Source organism: Dendrobates tinctorius, unplaced genomic scaffold (assembly GCF_039654945.1).
Source record: "Dendrobates tinctorius isolate UK_male_01 unplaced genomic scaffold, ASM3965494v1 ptg000033l, whole genome shotgun sequence".
Lineage (NCBI taxonomy): Eukaryota > Metazoa > Chordata > Amphibia > Anura > Dendrobatidae > Dendrobates > Dendrobates tinctorius.
Window position 1 is genome coordinate 19,639,677 of NW_027361701.1, and position 22,652 is coordinate 19,662,328.

At 49.3% G+C, this 22,652-nt stretch overlaps 1 protein-coding gene across 15 annotated transcripts in view; it reads left to right on the top strand.

Annotated features, from left to right (window-relative positions):
- The window catches only part of FOXRED2 (FAD dependent oxidoreductase domain containing 2), a 1,046,175-nt gene that overhangs the window by 288,307 nt on the left and 735,216 nt on the right, over nucleotides 1-22,652 (top strand). For all 15 annotated transcript variants that reach the window (XR_012231658.1, XM_073573008.1, XM_073573006.1 and 12 more), the window contains one exon: nucleotides 11,314-11,589. Coding sequence is in view for 14 of the 15 variants with exons in the window: in XM_073573008.1 (XP_073429109.1) it covers nucleotides 11,314-11,589 (276 nt within the window). In the remaining variant the exon portion in view is untranslated. The remainder of the gene's footprint in view (nucleotides 1-11,313; nucleotides 11,590-22,652) is intronic.

Genomic DNA, 22,652 nt, shown 5'->3' on the forward strand with positions numbered 1-22,652 from the left:
GGTTGTAGGCTGCTCAGCGTGCGTCACTGCCTCACACATATATTTCTTTAATTGCAGCTCATTTTTTCTTCTCCTATTAGTGTGCATCCATCCATATCCATCTACATTGGTTGGTTGCAAACACTATATAGGAGTAGATAGAGGAGCCTTTTTTCTGGCTTGTGCCCTTCAGCTGCAGCCAGATTAGTATTACCCAATTTTTTTTGAGCCTCATCTTTTGCATTGTAGGTTACCTGCCTGCATTGTAATAGCTCCAGAAAGTTGGTGATACTCTGACTTTCAAATCTTTGGTCACATCCTTTTAGTTCCCCCCCCCCCAAAAAAAAAACAACAAAGTTCACCAAACACTACATTTGAAAGTTGTGTAGGCCACATTAGCTCCCATTAAAGTGTAGTCGACACACACTTCATAAAATTAGTGTTTCTTATACCTATAACCAGCTGTTCAGGAATAAGCACACTAAGGCCCCCTTTGTACTTTTCTGCCTATCTTTCTCAGTCTAGCAAGATGAAGAAGGCTGGGAGTACGGCTCGTGGCCATGGGCATGGAGTTTCAGCGGGGAGAGGACGTGGGGATTCTGCAGGGAGAGGACGTGGGGATTCTGCAGGGAGAGGACGTGGGGATTCTGTGCCTGCTGTTGGCACCAGTGAGTCAGCATCCCCCAGTTTTAGCAGGCAACAGTCCTTTATGCGCAGCTTTATAGGACCTCACCGTACCCCACTGCTGCGGGAGGAACAAATTGAAGCCGTTGTCGGATGGATGGCAGCTAACGCATCAACTTCAATTACTTCCACATCCTCTCAGGGCCAGAGCACCGAAGAGCAACCATCTGTCTCTTCACCACCTGCCAAAGTCAGAGACCCCTGGACAGGAGCCATCACAGTCTCTACTTCTGTTCTCGGAATCTGTTGGTTTGGAAAGAGGGGGCCAGCCAAGCAGCATTCCAGAATGTGAAGAAGAGGGAGTATGCAGTGATGTGCAACTTCTTTGTCCCTCTGAATCTGAAGAGGCAGGTGGGCCAGTGCCTATGGTCAGCATACCTCAGTACGCATCAGATGATGACGAGACTCAGTTACCACTTTCTGGTGTGTATGGTGCTGGTGAGACAACCCAGGAGAAGCAGGTGTTTGAAGTGGGGAGTGTAGATGATGAGGTCCTTGACCCATCATGGCGTGAGGAACAGGAAGGTGGTGGGAGCAGCTCTGAGGAAGAGATTCCCCGAACGGCCAAAACCGGAGGGAGAGGGAGGGGGCAGACTTGGTTGCCTGTAGCCTCCACTTTGGCACCCTTTAGGAGCATTCCACTTTCAAAAGGCAAAAAGGGCGCTCCCAAGACTTGCAGTGCGTGGTCCTTTTTTGACACAGTTGCAGATGACATTTGCTTTGTCAAATGCAAGCTGTGTCATCAGAGAGTCAAAAGAGGGAAAAATGTCAGCAACCTTAATACCACTAATATGTGGAGACATGTGCGGACCAAGCACGAGCTGGAGTTACACAGACACACTGAAGACGTAGGCCAACGTACAGCACCACCTACCACCTCTTCAGCTCGTGTTGGGGCCTCCTCCTCCAGCTCACACACAGCTGGTTCGGCTTCCTCACAGGATCGCCAAGGAAGAACCTCTGGCACTGTTGTCCGGAGACCCTGTGACATTCCACCCACAGCACCACGTTCCCAGTCATCCTCACACTCCCAGGCCACTCGGCAACCATCGGTAGCACAGGCATGGGAGAAAAGGCGGCCATACTCAGCAAACCATCCCCGAGCACAGGCACTGAATGCTGGCATTGCCAAACTACTGGCCCTTGAAATGCTGTCATTCAGGCTGGTAGAGACTGACACCTTCCAGGACTTCATGGCATTGGCAGTCCCACAATACACTGTGCCCAGCCGCTTTTATTTCAGCAGGCGAGCTGTCCCTGCCCTGCAGAAACATGTGGAGGCAAACATAAAACATGTGATACTAAACGCCGTCAGTAGCAAGGTCCACCTGACCACCGATGCATGGACCAGTAACCATGGACAGGGACGATACCTTTCCCTCACTGCCCATTGGGTCAATGTTGTGGAGCCGGGTACAGATCTGGAGAGTGGCGCTCTATGTGTTGTGCCAACTCCACGGATTGCAGGAATCCAGTCTGTACACATTGACTCCTCCTCCTACTCCAGTTCCTCTGAAACAGCGCAGCAGGAGCCTATTACGACCGATATGAGCACAGCCATGGCTAAACGTCAACAGGCCGTACTGAAATTAATTTCATTGGGGAATTGAAGCCACACAGCGCAGGAGCTCTGGAATGCCATCAAGCAGGAGAGCGACGTGTGGTTTATGCCAGCGAATCTCCAGCCGGGCTTGGTAGTGTGTGACAATGGCCGAAATCTGGTGGCAGCTCTTGGCCTTGGCAACCTCACTCACATCCCATGTCTGGCACATGTGCTCAACTTGGTCGTGCAGAGCTTTCTGAGGGACTATCCGGATCTTGATGCACTGCTGCACAAGGTCCGCATAGAGTGCGCTCACTTGCGGCGTTCCAGCACGGCAAGATCGCGCCTTGCTGCTCTGCAGCGCCGATTACGCCTTCCGGAACATCGCATCATATGTGACCTACCCACCAGGTGGAATTCAACGTTACATATGTTGGAGCGGTTGTGTGAGCAGCAGGCAGCAGTCATGGAGTACCAGCTGCATCAGGCGCAAACAAGTCGCAATGTGCGCTGGTCACACTTCAGCACCACTGAGTGGGCCTCTATGAAGGACATCTGCTTCGTTTTGCGTGCCTTTGATGATTCCACGCGGATGGCGAGTGCAGATGATGCACTAGTCAGCATGACTGTCCCCCTTATCTGCATGCTTCAAAAAACACTGCAAGCACTAAGGGATGAGGTTTTGGAAGAGGTGGAGGATGAGGAGTCCCAAATGCCATCTGCTTCTGGACAGTCTGCGCTACGTGCTTCCTCACAAAGGCCTAGGCAGGGGACACTTTGTGAGGAGGATGAGGAGGAGTCGATGGAGGAGGAAGACATCTCTCCACAGGAGGGAGGTACACAAAGCTGTAGTCAGTATGTACAGTGAGGGTGGGGTGATGCAGAGCAGGCAGAGATCACGCCTCAAGCAGGGGACAGCGGTTCTTTGGTAGCTGGGAGTCTGCAGCACATGGTTGACTTCATGCTGCAGTGCCTGAGAAACGACCGCCGCATCGCCCACATTCTCCACACGGCTGATTATTGGGTGTACACCCTCCTAGATCCTCGCTACCGGGACAACTTGCAAACCCTCATACCAACGTTGAACCAGGAGCGTAAACTGCGGGAGTACCAAGACACACTGGTGCAGTCCATCATGTTTTCCATTCCACCCGACAGCAGTGGTGCTAGTGCTTTACAAAGCACCTCTGTGCGTCGACCCAGTGGAGGAAACTCGGCACAAAGAGGGAGCAGAGGCAGAGCCTCAGCACAAGGCAAGTTTTGTGTGTCCGCCACAATTGTCTACACCATCACTGACGGCTCCAGTCAGCAGGAGGCAACGTTTCCGTCAGATGGTGACAGACTACATGTCTTGCCCTGTGAGTGTACTCCCAGATGGCTCTTCCCCCTTCAAGTTTTGGGTCTCTAAGCTGGATACATGGCCAGAGCTTAGCCAGTATGCATTGGAGGTGCTGGCTTGCCCTGCTGCCAGTGTATTATCGGAACGCGTCTTTAGTGCCGCAGGTGGTGTACTAACAGACCGTCGCACGCGACTTTCTTCCGATAACGTCGACTGGCTTACTTTTCTGAAAATGAACAAGGCCTGGATCTCCCCAGAATTTGCCAGTCCTCTTCCAGACTAAATAATTGGTTGGCAACTGTATCCGGGTCTCCTGTTGTGTTCATGTTTCTACCACCTGAACTATAATCCCTGGGCTTCAACACAGCCAGTTGTTGCTCATATGTGTCGTCTGCACAGAGAAAAACTCTAGCTCCTGTGTTAGTGGGGTTCAGTAACGCCAGCTGCTCCCCTGCTGTGTGGACGGCAAAGTCTCCTGCTCCATCCACATTGAAACTACTACTGATTTTTAACCATGCTCCACTTAGGCCTCTGGCTCCACCGTCTCTAGTATTTCCCCTGGCCTCCAACCCCGCCAGTGACAGCTCTTAAGTGGCGTCTGCATAATCCACACTTGTTCCAGTGTTACTTGGCCTCAGTCACGTCAGTTGATCCCCTGATGTGTGTCCGGCAAGGTCTCCTGCTCTGTCCACATTCCCATTACTAGTAGTGTGAATGAGGACAGAGCAGGAGACCTTGCCGGACACACATCAGGGGATCAACTGACGGGACTGAGCCCAAGTAACACAGGAACAAGTGTGGATTGTGCTGATGCCACTTCAGAGCTGTCACTGGCGGGGTTGGAGGCCAGGGGAAATACTAGAGACAGTGGAGCCGGAGGCCATAGTGGAGCACGGTTACAATCAGTTGTAGTCTACTACCTCTATAAAACGTGCTGCAAGTTGGCCTCAGCCAGCTCCATGCCTCATCCTAGGCTCCAACAACGTCAGTTGGTGTTCAGAAGTGCCGTCTTCACAGAGAAAAACACACTAGCTCCTGTATTAGTGGGGTTCAGTAATGCCAGCTGTTCCCCTGCTGTATAGACAGCAAAGTCTCCTGCTGCCTCCACATGCCAACACCATCAGGCCTCAGCCTGCTCCAGGCCTCATCCTGGGCTCCAACAACGTCAGTTGGTGTTCAGAAGTGCCGTCTTCACAGAGAAAAACACACTAGCTCCTTTGTTAGTGGGGTTCAGTAATGCCAGCTGTTCCCCTGCTGTGTAGACGGCAAAGTCTCCTGCTGCCTTCACATGCCAAAAAACAGCAGGCCTCAGCCTGCTCCATGCCTCATCCTGGGCTCCAACAACGCCAGTTGGTGTTCAGAAGTGCCGTCTTCACAGAGAAAAACACACTAGCTCCTGTGTTAGTGGGGTTCAGTAATGCCAGCTGTTCCCCTGCTGTGTAGACGGCAAAGTCTCCTGCTGCCTCCACATGCCAACACCATCAGGCCTCAGCCTGCTCCAGGCCTCATCCTGGGCTCCAACAACGTCAGTTGGTGTTCAGAAGTGCCGTCTTCACAGAGAAAAACACACTAGCTCCTGTGTCAGTGGGGTTCAGTAATGCCTGCTGTTCCCCTGCTGTGTAGACGGCAATGTCTCCTGCTCCATACACATGCCAACACCATCAGGCCTCAGCCTGCTCCATGCCTCATCCTGGGCTCCAACAACGCCAGTTGGTGTTCAGAAGTGCCGTCTACGCAGAGAAAAACACAGTAGCTCCTGTGTTAGTGGGGTTCAGTAACGTCAGCTGTTCCCCTGCTGTGTGGACGGCAAAGTCTCCTGCTGCCTCCACATGCAAACTACTACAGATTTGTAACTTTGGTCAACTTAGGCCTCTGGCTCCACTGTCTCTAGTATTTCCCCTGGCCAACAACCACGCCAGTTACAGCTGTGAAGTGGCGTCTGCACCATCCACACTTGTTCCTGAGTTACTGTGGCTCAGTCCCGTCAGTTGATCCCTTGAAGTGTGTCCGGCAAGGTCTCCTGTTCTGTCCACATTCACATTACTAGTAGTGTGAATGAGGACTGAGCAGGAGAGCTTGCCAGACACACATCAGGGGATCAACAGACGAGACTGAGCCACAGTTACACAGGAACAAGTGTGGATTGTGCAGACGCCACTTCACAGCTGTAACTGGCGGGGTTGTTGGCCTGGGGAAATACTAGAGACAGTGGAGCCGGAGGCCATAGTGGAGCACGGCGACAATCAGTAGTAGTCTACAACCTCTATAAAACCAGCTGCAAGTTGTCCTCCGCCTGCTGCATGCTTCATCCTGGGCTACAACACAGCCAGTTGTAGCCTGGAAGTGCTGTCCGCACAGATAGAAACACTCGCTCCTGTGTTTGTGGGGTTCAGTAACGCCAGCTGTTCCCCTGCTGTGCGGATGGCAAAGTCTCCTGCTGCCTCCAACATCACACTACATGTTATTTTCCACTTGCTCCAAGTAGGCCTCAGCCTGCTCGGAGCATTGATCCTGGGCTTCAACACAGCAAGTTGTAGCCTGGAAGTGCCGTCCGCACAGATAGAAACACTCGCTCCTTTGTCAGTGGGGTTCAGTAATGCCAGCTGTTCACCTGCTGTGTGGACGGCAAAGTCTCCAGCTGCCTCCAAACTCACACTACAACGCTTTTTCTCCTCGCTCCAAGTAGGCCTCAGCCTGCTCGGAGCATTGATCCTGAGCTACAACACAGCCAGTTGTAGCTTGGAAGTGCTGTCCGCACAGATAGAAACACTCGCTCCTGTGTCTGTGGGGTTCAGTAACGCCAGCTGTTCCCCTGCTGTGCGGATGGCAAGGTCTCCTGCTGCCTCCAACATCACACAACATGTTATTTTTCACTTGCTCCAAGTAGGCCTCAGCCTGCTCGGAGCCTTGATCCTGGGCTTCAACACAGCCAGTTGTAGCTTGGAAGTGCCGTCCGCACAGATATAAACACTCGCTCCTGTGTCTGTGGGGTTCAGTAACGCCAGCTGCTCCTCTGCTGTGCGGATGGCAAAGTCTCCTGCTGCCTCAAACATCACACTACTACTGACTTTTAACCGTGGTCCACTTAGGCCTCTGGCTGTACTGTCTCTAGTATTTCCCCTGGCCTCCAACCCTGCCAGTCGCTGCTCTGATGTGCCGTTTGCACAATCCACACTTGTTCCTGTGTTACTGGGGCTCAGTCACGTCAGTTGATCCCCTGTGGTGTGTCCGGCAATGTCTCCTGCTTTGTCCCCATTCCCATTAATAGTTGTGGGAATGTGGACAGAGCAGGACACCTTGCCGGACACACATCAGGGGATCAACTGACGTGACTGAGCCCCAGTAACTCAAGAACAAGTGTGGATTTTGCAGACAACTCTGCAGAGCAGCAACTGCCGTGGTTGGAGGCCAGGGGAAATACAAGAGACAGTAGAGCCAGAGGCCAAAGTGGATCACGGTTACAATCAGTAGTTGTGTACAACCAATATAAAACTCGCTCCAAGTTGGCCTCAGCCTGCTGCCTGATTGACCCTTGGGCTTCAACATCACATGTTGCTGCTCAGAAGTGTGTTTGCCACGGGTACTCCCTCCTGCCCAGCCGGGTTTCAGCAACGTCAGCAGTTTCTCGGCAGAGCCTTTGGCCTAGGTGCCTCCTTCATGGTATCCAAGTTCCAGCAACGTCTGCTGGTCCTTGGTAGTGCTTTTTAGCACAGGTAATTCCTGCTTAGTAACCGTATTCCAGCAACGTCAGCTGGTCCACGGTTGTGCCATTGGCTCTTGTTCCTTTTGATGCCCCTCCGGGTTCCAGCACCGTCAGCTGGCTCTCGGAAGTGTCTTTGGCACGGGTACTCCCTCCTGCCCAGCCTGGTTACAGCACGCCTGCTGTTTCCGGGTAGTGTCGACGTCACTTTGCCACTGATACGTTGTCCTGTCGTGTTGCGGTCGGGTTAGCCGAGTCTATGGTGCCTGCAGTTTCAGTGCTTCCTATGTGGGCTGCGGGTTCTGGTAACAAAGGCTGGTTCCGTAGTGCCAATAGGACAAGCACCCCCTGTAGGACTGTGGGTGTCGGTAACTGCGGCCGGCTCACGGCCTTGCAACTTTGTTTTTTTCCTGGGTACCTTCTGCTACGCATCCGGGTTCCAGCACAGTCAGCTGGTTCTCGGCAGAGCCTTTGGCCTAGGTGCCTCCTTCATGGTATCCGAGTTCCAGCAACGTCTGCTGGTCCTTGGTAGTGCTTTTTAGCACAGGTACCTCCTGCTTAGAAACCATGTTCTAGCACCGTCAGCTGGTCCACTGTTGTCCCATTGGCTCTTGTTCCTTCTGCTGCCCCTCCGGGTTCCAGCACTGTCAGCTAGTCCTCGCTAGTGTCATTTGCTCTTGCAGCTTCTGATACCCATCCGGGTTCCAGCACCGTCAGCTGGCTCTCAGCAGAGCCTTTGGCCTAGGTGCCTCCTTCTCAGTATCCGAGTTCCAGCAACGTCTGCTGGTCCTTGGTAGTGCTTTTTAGCACAGGTACCTCCTGCTTAGTAACCGTGCTCCAGCACCGTCAGCTGGTCCACAGTTGTGCCATTGGCTGTTGTTCCTTCTGCTACCCCTCCCGGTTCCAGCACCGTCAGCTGGTTCTCGGTAGTTCCATTGACTCTTGTAGCTAATGCTACCCATCCGGGTTCCAGCACCGTCAGCTGGTTCTGGGCAGAGCCTTTGGCCTAGGTGCCTCCTTCATGGTATCCGAGTTCCAGCAACGTGTGCTGGTCCTTGGTAGTGCTTTTTAGCACAGGTACCTCCTGCTTAGAAACCGTGTTCTAGCACCGTCAGCTGGTCCACGGTTGTCCCATTGGCTCTTGTTCCTTCTGCTGCCCCTCCGGGTTCCAGCACCGTCAGCTGGTCCTCGCTAGTGTCATTTGCTCTTGCAGCTTCTGCTACCCATCCGGGTTCCAGCACCGTCAGCTGGTTCTCGGAAGTGTCTTTGGCACGGGCACTCCCTCCTGCCCAGCCTGGTTACAGCACGCCTGCTGTTTCCGGGTAGTGTCAACGTCACTTTGCCACTGATACGTTGTCCTGTCGTGTTGCGGTCGGGTTAGCCGAGTATATGGTGCCTGCAGTTTCAGTGCTTCCTATGTGGACTGCGGGTTCTGGTAACAAAGGACAAAGGCTGGTTCCATAGTGCCAATAGGAAAAGCACCCCTGTAGGACTGTGGGTTTCGGTAACTGCGGCCTGCTCGCGGACGCGACACTTTGTTAATCATGGGTACCTTCTGCTACCCATCCGGGTTCCAGCAACGTCAGCTGGTTCCCGGCAGAGCCTTTGGCCTAGGTGCCTCCTTGTCGGTATTCGAGTTCCAGCAACATCTGCTGGTCCTTGGTAGTGCTTTGGAGCACAGGTACCTCCTGCTTAGTAACAGTGTTCCAGCACCGTCAGCTGTTCCACGGTTGTCCCATTGGCTCTTGTTCCTTCTGCTGCCCCTCCAGGTTCCTGCACCGTCAGCTGGTCCTCGCTAGTTTCATTTGCTCTTGCAGCTTCTGCTGCCCATCCGGGTTCCTGCACCGTCAGCTGGTTCTCGGCAGTGCCATTGGCCTAGGTGCCTCCTTGTCGGTATCCGAGTTCCACCAACGTCTGCTGGTCCTTGGTAGTGCTTTGGAGCACAGGTACCTCCTGCTCAGTAACTGTGTTCCAGCACCGTCAGCTGGTCCACAGTTGTGCCATTGGCTCTTGTTCATTCTGCTGCCACTCCGGGTTCAGTACCATCAGCTGGTTCTCGCCAGTTCCTCAGCCTTCTTGTAACTTCTGCTACTTTTCAAAGTTCAAGCTTGTGGAAATGGTTTTTGATTCTCACTCTGTATCTCCCTGACAATGACCCTGAAGACGACGACCCTGAAGACCACACAGAAGAATACCTAAAAGATGACCCTGAAGAAGATGACCAAGAGGACAAAGAACAGGAAGGCAACCACCAAGATGCAGAACAACAAGAGACAGAAGACCAAGAAGCATAAAAAACAAAAGCAGAAGAACCTTAAGCATAAGACTAAAAATCTGAGCAAATGAGATTATCAAATTTATAAGCAGAAGAAGACTAAGCAGTGTATGGGGGTGAGTCCGTTCCTCCTCGTGGTGCCCCTGGAAAAGGCCTGCTGCTGCAGGCCAAACTGAACGCGGACAAATCCTGTTGTAAATCTTTTGTGACAGGCTGAACGGAAGGTGTAATCTTCAAACTTTTAGAGTTAACAACTACAGGAATGCCTGACACAAATAAGAATATGATGAAGAAGAATAGGAAGAAGAAGAAGAAGAATAGGAAGAAGAAGAAGAAGAATAGGAAGAAGAAGAAGAATAGGAAGAAGAAGAAGAATAGGAAGAAGAAGAAGAATAGGAAGAAGAGGAAGAATAGGAAGAAGAAGAATAGGAAGAAGAAGAAGAATAGGAAGAAGAAGAAGAAGAAGATACTGCTGCTGCTGAAGATGATGAAGGAGAAAGTGTGGGAGAAGTAAAAAAGAAGGTGAAGAGCATGGAAGTAGTGAAACATACATATCTGACAAAAAATTAAAGACTTTAACATAGTCAATATCTTTGTAACTACGAACGTCTTTAAAAAAAACAACAAATTCCTGCTATTCCATTTCATTGGGCTAAACCTCTATGGCTTTAATGTCTCCTACACCTTCCACAATACATTCTACATTATTATTAGTTGTTTTTCTCCATGTAGAATTAACCAACAGGGAAAGAAAGGGTTTTTTTTAATTCCGATATTTCTGTTCCATTGACTTGAATGGGACTTCCGGGAACGGAATCGGCGATACCCGATACTTTTTTTAGATCGGCCGATCCATTCCGATACGATATTTTTCAGTATCGGGTGGTATCGCTCAACACTAGCCATGTGACATCTCGCAACTGCTCAGAAACATTGTGTTTCATACCTGCGTAATATGCTTTGCCCAACAACGGGCAAAGCCGAATAACCGAAGTGTCATGCGCCGACACACATACTTTTGGCTCATGTACCGGAACTACGTTTGCCAATGCATGTGCACTTCTTTTTTTCGGCTTTGCCCGCAGTTGGGCAAAGCATACTTACTGCTCAGGAGCGAAGCGCAATATTTCTCAGCAGGCGCGCGATGTCGCACGGTGAGCAACAGCCGATGGGAGTGATGTAGAGGCCCGAAACCACGCCCATCGGACCGGACTGAGATTACCATACAATGCGAGAGAGATTAAAAAAGTTTTTTGTGAGTATACAAGGGGAGTCAGGGGGTTTTATAAGGATGTAGGGAATGCATAGCAGATGCTGAATAAGGCGATATTTTTATCTGCTATGTCACAAAACTGGTGACAGGTTCCCTTTAAAGCACAACTGAGTTATTTAACATGCTTTTTTCAAGGTAAAAAGGACCTTTAAAAAGCACATCAAAAACAAACAGTACACCAGCATCTTTAAATGCATGGTGGGAATGAATATTCATGAAATCATTTATTTTATTTACACAGTGAAATGCAACAGATTTTCTGCACAAAGAAGCATTGAAAAAATGCAGTGTTTATGACATGTGGAAACATGGAGTTTGTCAGTCCCATAGATCAAGTACATCTATTTCAATTTTAGATTTTTATTTGGGCGGTTTGTGATGCTGAAAATAAAAAAAGATTTTTGTGCAAAGGTTGGTCATACTGTCGACTCTGCCAATAAATATAGAAATTATAAAACAGGAAAAATGTTATAGAGCTATACGGATTGACTGGCGTGTTTTCTTTTCTTTTCTTTTTTAGAGCCATTAATAATGGACTTTTAGACACATATCAGCTGAAGTCATTAGATGGTCTCTTGGAGGGAGATCTTTCTGACTTGGCATTAATCCGAGATGACTCTGGAAAGTTATATGTTACTCACAAGCATTATCTAAAAAGTAACCCTGCGAATAATCACACCATGATTCCTGATTCCATGCTTCTGCAAAATAATCTGGATAACTTTGCAGCCCGTGAACCATATGACCGCGTGATCCGTTGCTTAGGTTGGAAATTCGACTTCTCCATTTTTGACAGGTAATATATTTTAGATTCATATATACAAGTCTTTATAAAGTGAAAAAAATTATGCGACTCACATTAAAGGGAATCCTGCTGACAGATTCCTTTTAAGAACTGCTTGATTTTACTGTGAAATAGGCTAATTTACAATGAAATATGTTTACTATACAGTATTTCCATGTTCCTGCCAGATTGTAACTTTTTCAAGACCTGGCGATTTTATTGTTTTGCGCTTTCATTTTTTCTTAGGCCTCTTTCACACATCAGGTTTTCGCCGTCAGGCGCGATCCGGCGCTTTTGACAGAAACCGGAACCGGCGAAATGCAATGCCGGATCCGGTTTCCCCCCCATTGACTTGCATTTGCGCCGGATCGCGCCGGATGGCCATGCGTTTCATCCGGTTTTCGCCGGATCCGGCAATGTGTCGCGATCCGGCGTCTGGAAAAAACGGCTACTGTAACGTTTTTTGTCTCCGGCGAAAAAGCCGGACACGCCGGATCCGGCGCGTCCAGCTTTTTCACACAATGAAAGCCTATGAGCGCCGCAATGCGCCTGATCCGGCGAAAGCCGGATCCGGTTTTTTTGGTCTGAGCATGCTCAGTAGCTCTGCCCACAAGACATATATAAAAGCAAGACAGTGGGACCCACAGCCACACCCAACATGCCACCCAAGAAAGCAACCAAGCGCAGCAGGAGAAGGCAGGAGACCACTGCAGCACCATCAGCACCACCACCACCCCAAATGGAGCAGCAAATGGAACATGCTGAGGAGGGGAGACCAGCAGCAGATGAGAGACGGTAATTATCAAATCCCCCATTCCTCCAAACTAGGGCTATTGAATATCAAGATATTCATTGGCCCTTTGTTTCTCTTTATTCAACAGCCGCCCAATAGATGCAGCAGCAGCAATGGCAGCAGCTGGAACACCACCCACAGGCATGGAGTGTGGCCACCAGGAAGACAGCACATCATCTTCTGGGAGCCCTCCCTCGCATCGTCAGCGTTTGACGGTAAGTTTTTATTTCCAAAATCCATCATCTCTGTAATATATGTCTATTCATTGCCTTTTATTTCAAAACAGGATTCACAAGATGAAGAGGAGCTCCCAGAAGAAGAAGGAAGGGGTGGACAGACACTTGGAGTGGGCTCACAATTGGTAAGTTTTTTGCATCAAACGCAGAAACACAACATCACACTACACACAACACATAGAAAACAATGTTCTGCAGACCACACACAGCAAACAAATGCCTACATCCAAAGACATAACATTTTTTGTTTTCTTCTCTAGTCTTCCCAATCTGGTGCTCGGCCAAGAGGTCCTCGCAGTGCCTCCCAGGGTCGTCGGCGACAGCAACGCGGCGGTCACCAGCGTGTAAGTATAAATATTTTTGCTTTGTTTTTTTGCACTTTTTATTTCATTTCTTTTGTGGAGGCTAATTATGTTATTTTTGTCTTTTTCTTTAACAGCCTTCACAGCGTGCTCCCGACTCTGACGGTGAGGATGGAGGACTCAATGTGGACCACCTCATCGATATCGTCAGAGAAAGGGAGCCGCTCTGGAATATGGCTGACCGCCGCCACGCTGACCTTATCGTTACCCGACGACTCTGGGAGGAAATCTGTTCGCTCCTTGTGGGCCGCTGGGAGGACCTCGATGTTCGGGCCCAGATTAAAGAGCGTAAGTATATACAGTACCGGTTGCTTGATGTAAACCAGTGTTTCCCGAACTCCAGTCCTCGTGGTCCCCACGGATCATGTGTTCAGGATTTCTATTTACTATGGAAATCCTGAAAACATGACCCCTGGGGACCATGAGGACTGGAGTTTGTGAAACACTGATGTTGTATACTAACCACTCCTTTCTCGTTTCAGGGAACAGAATTGTGAATCGGTGGCGGTCTGTGAGGAATCGTTTCAAGAAGGAGTTCAATAAAGAGATGCGGGCCCCGAGTGGATCTGGAGGACGCAGGAGCAAGTACAAGTACGCACAAGCCCTGTCGTTCCTCCGGGAAACAATGGTCACTAGAAGGTAAATATTACACACCACATGTGAAAAAAAATGTTAGATGTAACTTTTTTTTTTCAGCCAGGGCCATACCATGTCAGTATTTTAATTGTTTTTTTTTCTCTTTATTCCACAGCACGGTGAGCAGCACTCGGGAGCCTGCACAATTGGACCCTTCTGAGGCGATCCCTGAGGAGACCGGCACCGAGGGACACTTCGACCGCCCCGGTACATCTGCACCTTCCCAGCCTTCCCACACATTCGACCCATCTGTCCCATCCACCAGCACAGGAGCATCGTGGCCGCCTACATTACATGAAGCTGCTGGTGAGGAGATCGCTTTCCCTTTACCCCACCCTTCTGCCCCTGCCACCTCTAGTACACCTGCGGGTACTGGGCGGCAGCGGCAGAGGGGTCAGGAAAAGAGTTATGCGCCAGAGTTCTTGCATCTGAATGCATCTTTCCAGAACTGTCTAAAAGTCTTGTCAGAGCAAATCTCCGCAGGCTTTCAGCAGATCAACTCCAGCATTCTGGAGGTGAAGACACTTCTGCAAACCATGCATTCAGAAGCAAGATCTTCGCCAAACCACACCTTTTTCAGGTCTGTTGTGGAGCGCATGGCAACACTATCTCCTACCCAGCAGATGCATGTAATGCATTCGTGCCACGGTGCTCTACAGCAGGTTACCTCCCAACCTCCACCTCCCACCACTGTAGTTCCTCCACCTGCACCCCCTCCAGCCACTTTCCATCCTCCCCCTCCTATTACATCTGCACCCCCTCCAGCCACTTTCCATCCTCCCCCTCTTATTACATCTGCACCCCCTCCAGCCACTTTCCATCCTCCCCCTCCTATTACATACCAGCAACCTCACCAGTAGCAGCAACCTTCCCAGTACCAGCAACCTCCCCAGTACCAGACATCTCCCCACTTCCAGCAACCTGCCCCATACCAAACTCCTTCCCCGTACCAAACTCCTTCCCCATACAACTTTCCATCAACATCATCTGCTCCTACAGTCCCTGCCCAACCCTCCACTCCACCGCCCACCACCTCTTCTGCCTCCCACATGTCCACCCTTTCTGTAGCTTTTTCCACACCTTCACCTCTAACTGTTCCTTCCCCACCACGATCCCAGTCCTCTCCACACTCCCAGTGTCGAAGTGTCCCGCAGCCCCTCCAGCAGTATTTCCACCCCACACTACACCGAGTTATAATGTTTTTTTTGTAATAAAAATGCCCATTTGGTTGGTTTCAAACCTTTATTAAAAAAGTTTTTTTAACTTTAAAAACAGTTTACACAAAAAAAAATATTTTAAATAAAAGTTAAATTATTGTTTACACTGGTTGTCTGTCATTTCTTTCTGCGGCGAAATATGTTTAAAAAAAAGGTTAAATACAGGGTATTTAAAAGGTAAAAAGGTATTCAAAACCAGGTATATAACTGTGGGTAAATTTTAGCTTTTTGCCACAGTTGTGTTCCTGGTTGTGTTTGAAGCAAAGTATTTCACCTGAAAAGTTGTGTTTATTGTTGGTGATTTCCTAACAATGTACACAACTTTTGTTAAAAGGTGAAATACTTTGCATAAAACACAACCAGGTACACACCTGTGGCCTAAAGCTAAAAATAGTAAGACCATGACAAGATAGCCAACTTTGGTTGGCAAAGGTATATACTGTTGGTACAGAAGGTACACAATTTTGGTTAGGGCACAAATCTTTCACACTCTGTCATCCTGCCAGTGTACTCTGCCTTGAGGTGACATAAAGTATAGTGCAAAATTGTCCCTCATTACTGAAACCGTCACAGAACTTCTAGTGGTAATATTTCCAATGACAACATCCATCTTCGCCAGTAACTTGCTCTTCTCTCCAACCTGCACTTTCTCCTCTACAACCTGTCAAAGAAGGGCTGTAGGAACATGCTATATATAGTTTTCCAGTAGCCAATCCCGTTCGGAAGGCCACAAGGGTCAATTTTAAAAACCGGATCCGGCGTAATCCGTCGAAAAACGGATAGAAAAACGGATGAACCGGATGAGACGGATCCGGTTTTGTCTGTCAAGAACAAGACGGATCCGGCAGAAAACCGGATCCGGCACATCAGGTTTTACAAAACATTTGCCGGATCCGGCATTCCGGCACGACGCCGGATCGCGCCTGACGCCGAAAACCTGATGTGTGAAAGTAGCCTTACACTTTTTTCAAAAGCTTTAATGTTTTTATTTTTATGACCACATAGCCATGTAATGGCTTGCTTTTGGGGGGATGAGCTTTAGTTTTGAATGACTTTGTTAATTTACTATATAATATACTGAAAAATAGGAAAAAAATTCCAAATGGGGTGAAATGGTGAAAAATGTAACGCTGGTGGGTGTGGACCCACTTTTCCATGGGCGAACTTACACTGGGGGGGTGTAACTAAATGACTACTGGGTATTCACTGTAGCCTTTGATGGTGAAGATTGGCTTGGCCTCCGGTAGTCATCTGCTACCACTCCAGGGCAGTCCCTAGGTCTGCAGCAGATGATTGGAGGTTCAGAGAAACAGGTACAAGGTACAAGTGGACAGAGGCAAAGCAACACATGTTTAACATACGTATCTGAAGTCAGGAGTTGAGTGGTCAGGATAAACGAGTAGACACGCTGGCTCAGAATACAGGAGAGACAAAATTAGAAAGCATGTTGCAGAAAACTAGACAAGAACTAGCACCTAGATCAGGCATGGAGTGATGGGAGGAGCTGCCAAATAAAAACCCCTGCTGCTTGGGGTTAAGCCAGAGAATCTCCCTTCTACATAAGATATGGTTAAATGCCTGCGTAATTTGAGCCTGCCTCCCTATAGTCCGGTGGAGACTTACCAGCAGCATGAGGATGCAGTAGTGTTGGAAATGCTAGAAGAAGCAGCTCAGCGAGACAACCCGTCACTGGGGAGAGTAGAGCAGTGACCGCAGTGAGTAGTGTGGTGTAATGACCGCTGTGGGCACTAGGGGGCGCTGTGCGGATGTCCTAGAAGAAAGGATGAATGGCAAAACCATGAAGGACCGTTATGTATCTCAAGGTGGGTGGCCTTGAGGTGGAGACTGATGCGTGTATTGACCAGCAGTGATACTGCAGAGGTGTCTTTTCTACGTGTCGGGGAGAAGTCTCCAGGTAACTAGAGAGTTGGGCAGGTCTGGTTACCTACAATGGGTGTGTCTGAAAATGCCTTTAGTAAAGATGTGTGAGTGCTTGAAAGACCTGTGATGAGGTCATAGCCATGTGACCCGGTGGGCGTGGCTACGGACCATATAAGGCGGCCAGGGTAGGTCACATGTGGTGTATGAAGGGGCCTGGTTGGTCCGGTGTGAAAGGTCCCGCTGGGAGAAGTATCTCCTGGCTAACAGCCTGTGGAGTGGCTGTGTGCCATGGCTGCCAGCGTCTGAGAGTCCCAGAAGAGAGAGTGGATGTCTGCAGCGTGGAGAAACAGCCATGAGGAAACCCTAAACGTGGGTGAGATATTGAAGAGGCTGAAGAGCCTGAGTATGGACATTGAGTAACCTGTGTGACCACGGGCTTAACCAGAGTGAAGCTATAATGGACGCTATGCTGTAATGCTGTTTATGTTGCATTTATGGGTTGATGAAGGAGGAATAAACCGCATGAACTGTGTTAAGCTTTATGAAAACCTGTGCCGGGCGTGATTATTCACTGCCAAGCGAGTGTTCCCCAACCCTGAATGACAGCGCTACCTCACAGTAGGATGACACTTATTACCCTATCGATTGGCCAGCCTGAAAAAAAACTGCAATTCCATGTTCTGAGCTCTTTTGTCTTGCCTCAATTTTGGGATTTGATCCCGTGACCTCTTGTTCCGTGTTTGGTTCTCCTTTCTGTAGAGCTGTCACCCTTTCTTCCCTGCGGATGGTTCATGTTGCCTTTTTTTTTTCCTTTCTGGGTTTGACCCTTCTCAGGTATTTCCCATTGTCCCATTTTGGTTCCCCTATCACATTTTGGGTTGAGCTGTATTTACTCCCATGACTACAATTCCTTGCTGGCTATACTCTAAGGGGATTAGTGCTAAGGAGTTCCTGCTCTTCAGGATTCTCGCTGCTAGGCAAACACCATTTGTGTTTCTAATTTGTGTTTGTTTGTCTACCTTGCCAGCACCTTTTTGTTTCTCTTGAGTTAGGGTACCATTACACTTAGCGACGCACCAGCGAACCCGACAACGATACGACCTGGTAAGGATCGCTGGTGCGTCGATAAATGGTCACTAGTAAGCTGTCAAACAGTCAGATTTACCCAACGACGCAGCAACGATCCAGGGATCCGTATAGAGACCTCGGCTGTCGTTGGTACCTTGTCACACAGCAGCGATTCTAACGACTCCCGCCTGCATCCATGATTTCTGAGTCGCTAACGAAGTTGCTCGTCGGTGTCATACACAGCGATGCGCGCTGGCAAGTGGGACATCAGCGATCAAAAAATGGCTCAGGACATTTGAGCATGATCAGCGACATCACAGCGGGGGCCTGGTCGCTGATAAGTGTCACACGTAACAAGATCGCTGGCGAGGTCGCTGTTGCGTCACAAAATCAGTGACGCTTCAGCGATCTCGCTATGTGAGACGGGGCCTTTAGGTTGGTGGGAGATTATTCTTGTTTTATTAATTCTTCTCCTTAGTTCTCCTTCTTTACCCTTTCTGCATGTACTTTAAGTACCCCTCTGCACACTTTTTCCCTCTCCTGATTAGCTGTGCACAACGGTCTCCCCTCCGATTCCTCAAAAGGTGAAATAAACACCTCAATGCCTTTTAGGGAGCCAGGTCCAAGGAGTTATTTTTCAGTTGTGTGGCTAGGGATTATTATTATTTATTATTAAACTGCCATTTATTCCATGGCGCTTTACATGTGAGGAGGGGTATACATAATAAAAACAGGTACAGTAATATTAAACAATACAAGTCAAGACTGGTACAGGAGGAGAGAGGACTGTTGTGAATTCTCTTGCTCGGAGTTCGGAGCCGAAGCTCCCTCTGGTGGTTACTGAGAGTAGTGGAACTGGCCAGGTGGATGGAAGTTCCCCACCTGATGATGGTAATTGGGAACCTGGGATTACTGGATGGGAGCATATAACTGAGCTGGCTGCTCTTGGAGGTTGCTGGTGATTTCCTCCTCGTGCATTTGGAGTTCTTTTGTCCCCTGCCTGATCTGCATTGTTCAGCTAAGTGATTATTTTGCTAATCCTTTGCATCTAATCTGGTTTTGCCTTTTTTTTTGCTTTCTGCTTTGTTGCTCGGGTTCAGCGTGCTCCCTGCTGAGGGCAGCGCTGGGCCCTGCTTCATATGTTGCAGCTTGTTCAGTCCCCTGTTATGTTAGTATCTTTTTGCTTTGCTTCCAGTTTATACCAGAGTGCTGATCTAGCGGAGGTGAGGTCGTGTGACCTCAGGTTTTTTGTATATCAGAAGTGTTGGACTTTTTTAGGGTTTTGTGCGTGATTGTAGACAGTATCTTTTCTGTCCTGTCCTGTTTAGACAGCTTGAGCCCCACCATTTCCTCAGTCTGTTCACTGCCTGTGTTTGTGACTCATCTTGTCTCACCGACAATATATATTTGGGAGCTGTCTATTTCTTTGGGGATCTGCTCCGGGGCAGTTTAGATTTCACCTTTCTGTCTTTAGGCTTAGTTAGTTCTCCGGCTGTTACGAAGCGTCTAGGGCATCGTAGGAATTCTCCACGGCTACTGCTAGTTGTGTGGATAGGATCAGGGGTCTGCAATCCATTTAGTTGGTCTTCTGGTGGCTTAGCCTGTTCCTGCCATCCTCCTCGGTGACCCATTCATAACAGAGGACCCTGCCTAGGGGTCACAATGTACAATGGATGGGTTAGGAGACAATAGGCGAAAGTAGAGCTTGTCATGCAGTGGTTTGGTCGATCGGTAGTTACTGCAGATTGTAGTCTTGACGGAAGAGGTAGGTCTTCAGGTTCTTTTTGAAGGTTTCCACGGTAAGCGAGAGTCTGATATGTTGTGGTAGAGAGTTCCAGAGTAGGGGGGATGCACGGGAGAAATCTTGTATGGGATTGTGGGAAGAGGAGATAAGAGGGGAGTAGAGAAGGAGATCTTGTTAGGATCAGAGGTTGCGTGCAGGTAAGTACCGGTAGATGAGGTCACAGATCTATGGAGGACACAGGATGTGGATGGCTTTGTCTACCATGGTTACGGTTTTGAACTGGTGTCTTTGGGTAATGGGGAACCAGTGCAGAGATTGTCAGAGATACCCGAAGGGATATTGCTGGTGGAGATAAAGTGCACGAGCATGAATTCTGTCAGGAATGGTTAAAGGCCTGAGAGGTATTAGTATCGCGGACACTGAAGTTAACGCTCATGCGTACGAGATTAAAATCCAAATATAGGGATATATCTTCCAAAACAAAGGGTCAGTAGGCTGAGAATATATCAAGGTTATAACAGAGCTATATAACCCAAGTTAATATGCAAATGGATTAATAAGCACATGAATTACAAAGCAAAAAAATGCAAACAATTAGAAATGTTAATATATAAATTCAATACGTAAATGCGCGAGCCCAAAAGATGAATACTCAAAAAAAAGTAGAACCCAAACCAAGTACCTGGTGAAGTGTCTAATGTGGGATCTACGAGGGGAAGAAAAAAGAGAATATAAGTACATGGTTCAAATATCACAAATGTTCCATTCCAAAGATAACAACAGTAATAGTCATTCCATATACAGCTCTGGCAAAAGGGACCACTGCACGGTTTTATAAAAAGCAGCTTCTCTACATGTCTAACAGCCATTCTATTCCAGTGTCAGTTGAATTGCAACCTGACTACACCTCTTTCTACTTAATGTGCTTCTGATTAGGTGATCACCTGAACCAAATCTTATTTAACGAAGGAAAGTATAAAAAAACTCTGCTGTGGTGTTTACAATCCTCTTCCAATAGGACAAGCTGGTTGGCAAAACAAGTGCTAGTAATATCCCAAAAGTAATAGGAATGAAAAAATAACTTTTTACCATGCCAAAGGAGTTGAAAAGAAAAGTCTTGACTGAGGAAAAGAAGAGATCAGTTCTGGATTTACTAGCAGAGGGATACAGTGAGCATCATGTGGCCTCCATCCTTAAAGTTTCTAAGAAGGCAGTCCATGACAACAAAGTTACAGACCAGTAGATGGCGAAAACAACTCTCCACTGACCGGGATGACCGTCATCTTATTCGAATGTCACTCAGCAACCGTAGGATGACATCAAGTGACCTACAAAAGAAATGGCAGCTCGGGTGAAGTGCATGGCAAGAACATTTCATAACAGGCTCCCAGAGGCAGGGCTCAAGTCATGTAAAGGTAGAAAAAAGCCTTTCATTAATGAGAAGCAAAGGAGAGCCAGGCTGAAGTTTGCCAAAGACCATAAGGATTGGACCATAGAGGACTAGAGTAAGGTAATCTTCTCTGATGAGTCTAATTTTCAGCTTTGCCCAGCACCTGGTCGTCTAATGGTTAGATGGAGACCTGGAGACTGTCACATCGGCGGCGGTAGCTTCCGCCGTCCCAGTAACAGCGGGGCCCGCCGCCGCCTTTACTTACCTGCGCTCGCCGCGCCGCTCTGTGCCCGCCTCCTCTTCCTTCTCCTCCGTCCAGTGTGTGCCGGCTTCCTGCGGGCGCCTTAGGCCGCGGGCGCGCGCTCTGCAGATCCTTTAACCCTGCAGCGCCGCCCAGCGGTCTGAGCGCCCAATCAGCCGACTTCTGCAGGGTATATCAGGCGTCTCCAACATGGTGGAGATGCTTGATTATCGTGTGGATTTCCGTACGGTATCCTGGCCTGGGTGTTTAGGGGTTTTTCCCCTTCTCACTCCTTACACTCCTCTGCCCAGTCCTGTACTCCGTGCCTTCCTCCTGTACTCCGTGCCTCCGTCCTGTGCTCCAGTGCCCAGTCCTACACTCCTCTGCCCAGTCCTGTACTCCGTGTCTCCCTCCTGTACTCCGTGCCTCCGTCATGTACTCCGTGCCTCCGTCCTGTACTCCGTGCCTCTGTCCTGTGCTCCAGTGCCCAGTCCTACACTCCACTGCCCAGTCCTGTGCTTCGTGTCTCCGTCCCGCACTCCGTGTCTCCATCCTGTACTCCAGTGCCCAGTCCTATACTCCAGTTCTCAGTCCGGCACCCTCCACTCAGTCCTTCGAGCCGCCCCTCTTAGTTCTAGCAGTCGCGGTATCTGTCTTCTGAGGGTCTGCCCCTAATGGCCCCTGTATAGGGGTCGGCACCACCTGGCGCGCTCACCCCTGGGAGCTCCAGTGCCGCGATCGAGAGGGTCCACTCTCGGACGTAACCTATTTTGTTATCACAGCATACGTCACAGCATAATCAGGCCATGGACCCTGCTAGCGCCTCAGCGGCCACCCAAAAAGAATTGCTCTTTTTGCGTGAAAATCAGACTAGAATAATGTCTTTTATGAAGTCCATGGACACCCGCCTTTCCGCCTTACAAACCACCGACCCGGGGAACGCCCCGTTGCTAGCAGGACTCCAGCAGGAGCTCGCGCAGCAGCGTGACGCCCAATCCCACATTCTTAGCTACATGGCGTCCGTGGATGACCGACTCCAATCGCTACAGTCCTCTGCTGCCGCTTCTGCCCTACCTCAGGATCCCCTATCCCATCCTCCACCACGCTTGGGGAAACCTCCCAGGTTTAGCGGTGACCCCAAGTTGTGTCGGGGGAATTTTTGAACCAGTGCTGTTTGCACTTCGAGCTCCTGCCTCAGCAATACCCCTCGGATCGGGCCAAGGTAGCTTTCATTGTGTCCCATTTAGAGGGAGAGGCCTTAGCCTGGGTAAATCCCCTCTGGGAGAGAGATGACCCGGTGGTATCTAGCATCCACAACTTCCTGGATACTTTCCGCAGGGTATTTGATGAGCCTGGCCGTGTGGCCTCCACCACGGAGGCTCTTTTCAATCTTCGCCAAGGCTCCCTCACCGTCGGTCAATATGCTATCCGTTTCTGGACCCTGGCCTCTGAACTGGGGTGGAATAACGAGGCTTTGGTTGGGGCCTTTTGGAGGGGACTCTTGGGT